This window comes from Eucyclogobius newberryi, unplaced genomic scaffold (assembly GCF_026437365.1).
Source record: "Eucyclogobius newberryi isolate DKJ021-1_F unplaced genomic scaffold, fEucNew1.0.hap1 SCAF_20, whole genome shotgun sequence".
Taxonomy (NCBI): domain Eukaryota; kingdom Metazoa; phylum Chordata; class Actinopteri; order Gobiiformes; family Gobiidae; genus Eucyclogobius; species Eucyclogobius newberryi.
The window spans coordinates 25,062,553-25,068,552 of NW_027315835.1; the positions used below are offsets into that span (position 1 = coordinate 25,062,553).

The following is a 6,000-nucleotide window of genomic DNA, read 5'->3' on the forward strand; positions in this document are numbered from 1 at the left end:
TGGCTAAACGGCTAAATGCTACTGCGATGCTGGCACCCCCTGCTGCACTTTAACATCTAAAGAACAAGCGGTAAAACCAGGTCATCAATGGCCACAAAGACTCAGTTTTACATCAACTTGAATTAATTATGCTTAAACACATAATATGCCAGGATATATCTTAAAAGTAGAAATAGTAGCAGTTCCTATAGAATTTACCCCACACAATGAAGCACGTCCAACTGTATATATGTGATCTTATACTAGTTCTGCTCTAGACTATTCTAAAACAAGAAAGATACAATTTTATCCTGTTTATCTGATTGTTTCAGTTGATTCTTCCAGATTTAGATTTGAGAAAATCTTACTGTATAGAACTAAACCATAAATATTTAAAATCCTGAAAACACTTTCTATCAGACCTCTCTCCCAGACTGTGGTTCTGAGTTGCACATGTGACACTGTGGAGTGTGTGTGCCTCCCGCTAGCTGTTCCTCGTTTGACTTAATCCTGGTAAATAACAGAACTCGCAGGGCTGGGCTTGTGCTCACAGCCGCGACGACGAGACGGGCGCACACCCCTGCTCTAATTCTCCATCCGCACCAAGGCAAAGCACCGCACACAGTAATAGGATTAACCCGTCCAGATTGAAGTGTCAGCTCGGTGCTAAAGCCGGCTCCGTGTGAGGAGCCAGGCAAGACAAGTGCAGGGTTTGTAAGGAAAACTGTGAGAGAGACATGAGAGCTACAGAGCCAATAGCTGCGTTTCACAGATTTATTTCCCTTCAATTATTTTATGCAATAAAGTACATTTCATGACCAGCCAAGAATACACATTCATTTTCTCTTGAGTTCATAGGGGTGTGATGGACAGGTGGAATAGCCATTCAAGGACAGGCATGGTACAAAAGAAAGGTGTGAGAAGTTTGATTCTGGTCTAAATGACACAGGGACAAACCTGATTGGACGGCTCTATCGCAGTCTGGATCCAGGGTAATGCAAATATATATTTAATCATTTTGTTGACTTCATTTTGAATAGTAACAAGATGGAGACAAAGTAAAATGTTAGTAGGAGTTCAAATCCTTGTAGATAGTGTATCATATGTGCATACTTTTTGAGTTTATGAAGTTGCTAATAAAAAAGATACTGCTCAATAATAGTGGATATGAAGATCAGATGACATTGTGTAGTCTGACCTGCACACTTTGTAAACTGGACCCTTAGTGTTTAGTGCATTATGGCTCCTCCCACACACATGCATGCTCACCAGGCTCCTGTGCTCCACTCATGCATGTCTCTAGGGGGCACTCTCTCCCGCCAAGCCTCCCTGCCCTGCCAGAGACACCCATCCTCCAGAGCCCCTCCCACCAGCGGCCCCGCCCCTCAGACTGACGGCTCTTACCTGGCTGCCTGTGATCCAGCAGGTACTCACACCTCTCCATCTGACCCTCCTTCTACATTTTCTGTTCTATTTCCTGTCTTCACGTTCGCGCTCAGCGGTGTCGTACAGGACAGTCTGAAGAAGGGCACAGTGTCACTTTTCTTGTACCATTGTACCATTGCTTCCCACTGTAAAGCCCACTCACAGAAAGAATGCATGTTTTTCCAGGTACTTTTTAAACAATAAAAACAACTGTAATTGAATGAATGCAAAAAATAAGGCACGTTTCGACTGGATTGGTCGGAAGAGTGTCCACTAAGAGAACCATAGCGGCCCGTTTAAGTGTTCCAAAGTGGACCGTGAGAGATATTTCATTCCTACCAAATGCTGACTTGATTTTGCAATAAATGCATCCAAAATAGTTTCCAGTGATGCTAACTTATATGTTCAGCAAAATAAAGCTAGCGCACAACAACTGTTCATCGATGACGGTTGCATCCAGACCCAAAATATTATATTTCCAGTACATAATGCGATTATCCACACCCAACACATAACATAAATACGGGTTAAATGTGGTGTTGAGACGCAGGGAAGTGAAATAAATGCAGAAAAAGCTGAGGATAAACTAGAAGTACTTGACTGTTTACGCTCACATACTTGGAATAACTTTTTTTTTAAATTGTGAAACGCTGAAATCTGCCGTCTGATTGAAAAGCATCTTTCAGTTATTATTCAAATGTAATTAATTCATTCCAAAGTGTGCAAAAGTAAACTGGTCTGGGAGATCAGGGCCTGGCCAACGTAGCTGTAGATGGCTTTGATGCCATACTGAAGAACATTTCAGACTTCATGGAGACCAACAGTCCCCATCATAAAAGTCACATATTGCACCTTTTAAAATTGAAACGCATAATGTCAACAATAAACATTCTGTCCAATAGAAAAAACTTCAGTTGTAGTCATCTGGACTCAGTTTGAAAAAATAGACGTTTCGACTCTCATCCAAGAGTCATTGTCAATAAAAGAATTTAGATCGAGAACTCCGATATTAATACTGTTCTGTGGTAAGACCCGCCCATTGGGCGGAGCCTTCCTGAAGTAGAAAGAGTTGTTTGTTTCAACAGAAACTCCCCCCTTGTATCTACCGAGCTAACCTATTCAGAATCTTGATGGGCTATTAGAATCCTCTTTGTCTTTGTGAGACCCTGGCTCAACCACCCTGAGGACCTGATTAGCATCTAGATGTCCTGGTCCTGGTCCTCTACCTTTCCAGGGGTTCAGTGTACCATTATAGATACCAGGAAGATTGAATCTGAGCCCTCCATTTCTGTTTAAAGAAGGTCTTTCTTTTTTAACAAAAATAGCTTCCTTGACTCCTCTTTCAAACCATCTTTTCTCCCTGCTTAAAACCTTCACCTCACCGTCTTCAAACGAGTGATTAGAGGCTTCAAGATGGAGGTGCACGGCGCTCTGAGGTCCTGAACTTGTATTTCTTCTGTGCTGATAAAGCCTCTTGTGTAGAGGCTGTTTCGTCTCACCTATGTACCGTTCTTTACAACTTTCTTCACTGCATTGGATCGAATAAACTACATTGCTCTGTTTTTGAGTCGGCAACTTGTCCTTAGGGTGAACCAGTTTTTGTCTTAAAGTGTTTCCTGGTTTAAAATAAACAGGGACTTCGTGTTGTCTAAAAATTCTCTGCAGTTTTTCCGACAGGCCAGACACATAAGGGATAGAAACACCCCAATGACAATGACTCTTGGATGAGAGTCGAAACGTCTATTTTTTCAAACTGAGTCCAGATGACTACAACTGAAGCTTTTTCTACTATGGAACACGCCTGGACGAATGAGGGATTACACCGACATTCTGTCCAATATTCATGCGACATTGCAACATTCTATTCACTCCTACTGACCTTATTTCGCCCCTTCATTTTCCCCTCTTTTTTCCACGTGATCAGTACTTCAGTTGTTAACTCACTTCTAGTCGAGCAGGAACTCCGTTGGTTTAAATGGAGAATGAGGGTAAAAGTCATTCCGAGCCAATATTCAATTCCAAATGCGTGATTGTTGTCAGTTGAACGCACTTAAAGCCATGCGACGAATATACCAATCCAAACAAATTAGATAAGATAAGATAATCCTTTATTGTCCCACATGGGGAAATTTCATATTATGATAAGATTTAATGTTTGTGGCTTTATATTTCATCTATACAAATAATGCATCTTAAATAGAGTAACATAGGCCCTTCCCCACCATCTGAGATGATGTTTTTTTTTCAGATTCTAGAATGTGGTGATGTCATAACCTCATATATCATGGGGGCTAGAGCAAGAGCTTCCTATTGATTACTTGGGGTTAGGATTATTCACAAATGTTTACCCTGATTATTTCTATTAGTGAATAGATCCTAAAACTCACTATATTACAACAAAAATATGCATTTTAACAATATTCATGTTGACCCGACCTGTATTGAATATTATTGGCGTATAGAGTGTTGCGATGTTCTTTGAAGTGCAGCAGGTGTATAAGATAAGATAAGATAAGATAAGATAATCCTTTATTGTCCCATAACGCTGCTCTGTGCTGCTCCTCTCTGTGGACACATATTAGAGTGTGTACTGTGTGTTAGGTGCTCCTCTGTGCTCTCCTGCTAGTCTCCTTCAGGACGTGTGGGTTCTCAGGAGTCCTCCCTCTGGTAAGCCTGTGTGGTCCCAACAATCAAGCCCCGCCCCCCTCCCCCTGGCCCTGTTTGAGCCTGTAGCCCGGTTCCTGACCCGACCCGACTAGACTAAAGCTGAAAGCACCATAGCAGCTTACGGAGCAGCGGATGGGAATTTCTGGTTCCGGATGTCAAATTTGCATCAATTTTGTCAGACTTTTAAAAAGATTTTAGTATTAAAGGCGCTGTACCTGATTGTTCTTTTTTTTCCTCCTTTTTTAAAACAAGGATTTTTGGGCTGTAGGCTTTATTGGACAGGGCAGATGAGAATGGGGGATGAGAGAGAAAAGAGGACATGCAGTAAAAAGTCAGAGTAGGTTATCAAACTCTTGAAAAATTGAAAAACGTAACTACCGGTAGTTCATTTTAAATAGTTTCTAAGCACTTTCCAGAACTTCTAGAACCCAGAGCAGATTTTACAATAAAGTTAACAAACATTAGCATGCTAACAGCGCACTTCCTGCTTTACGTAGCTTAGACACAATCAGCACACTGCGGCCTCATTTTGACTGACGAGCTGCTTTTGAAATATATCTTTACTGGGTCAAAACAGATTTTACTTTATTACACGATACAAGCAGGTGTCCAGCATCCTCCACCATTTTAATATTGAAGGCTGTATTGAAGTTTTAAAACTTTTGGGAATTTGTATGTTTTAAGATATTAATAATCGCTCTTTTTTTATTTGAATCTGAAATAATTGAAGTCAGAAAATCCCCATCCGTGCCTATGGAAGAAATGTTTGGAACTGTTATTTTTCGGACCAGAAATATCCGCCCACTGTTGCGTTCCGTTATAAAGCTTAACCTGCCAAACCCCCGTGTAACTAAAGTTATCTCTCCACAGGAATGACAGGTGAGTCTGCTTGGTTTTCTATGGCTCCACCTTTTACTAAAAATGCTTTGAAATGAGTGTGATCCAATAGCTTAAAAGCGATCAGCCACGCATTAGGGGTCGGCGATATTGACAATTGTCTCATTTTTGGGGGGCTATTATTACATATAGACACCTGTGAGAAACGTGTGAAAACGTGTCTGTAAGTGTCATCATTGAGTTTCAAGTATCACAAGTGCATATGAGAGGTTAGACATTGCCTTAGGCGTAAAGCGTCGTCAACATCATTCTTTTTCAGAGCTTGCTAAGAGTTTTGGTGAAGTTTATATGTATATATAATTGTGCAATTGTTTAAATTAATTCACGAATATGAAAAGGTAATTGGATAGCTACTACCTAACAACCATATTGTACAAACGATGGCCAAAGCTTGTTCTATGCTGCGTTCATGAGGTCCGCAGAGACTCAGGAAATCACAACGCTTGCACAAGTCGGGAAAAGAACTACTGCCCAGGTGACCTCTACACCTGACGTCACTGCTGTGGAGACAGACAAAAACATGCTGAGTTGTCTGTCGTCCATTTATCTGAACTCTTTCACTAAACATTACTATTTTTAGCAGTTTACTCTCAGTCATCCTTATCAGAAGAGCTACAGATTTGCAGAAGAAAGTCTCAACACTACTGTCAATCACCTATGAAACATTAGCTAGTCAAAGTGTAAAAGGTTGTATATTTTCCAAAACAAATAATTTCACTTTTGAGGTGGCTAACCACAACCGATTGTTCTGGTTAGTTCTATTCAACGCCGTTAAAGAGCGAGCTTCCAAGATAAAAAACACACCCAACAGGAACGAGTTGAAACCCAGAATGTAAGCACCGAGGACCACACGCACACAGTAGTTACTTTCTGAAAAATTCCACCTTTATTTTATTGAACGCTTAAGTGCATACATTCAACCTGCATTTTGGATGGAATTTTGTGTATTCATGGCAGAGCGTTTTTAAATACTGCCTGTTTACCAAAAAAGTGCCATCTGGATTCAACTAAGAAAAAAGGTCCTCTCCTCCT

The 6,000-nt window shown here is 40.8% G+C and overlaps 1 protein-coding gene across 3 annotated transcripts in view; it reads left to right on the forward strand.

The window, feature by feature from the left end:
- Window positions 1-6,000, forward strand: part of LOC140368854 (caskin-2-like) — a 115,577-nt gene that overhangs the window by 93,115 nt on the left and 16,462 nt on the right. Inside the window, exons 12-13 of one of the 3 annotated variants that reach the window (XM_072455994.1) lie at window positions 1,283-1,405; window positions 4,006-4,071. The exons of 1 other annotated variant lie outside the window; for it this stretch is intronic. In XM_072455994.1, the coding sequence (XP_072312095.1) occupies window positions 1,283-1,405; window positions 4,006-4,071 (189 nt within the window). The remainder of the gene's footprint in view (window positions 1-1,282; window positions 1,406-4,005; window positions 4,072-6,000) is intronic. One more of the 3 variants, XM_072455995.1, reaches the window with a different exon arrangement.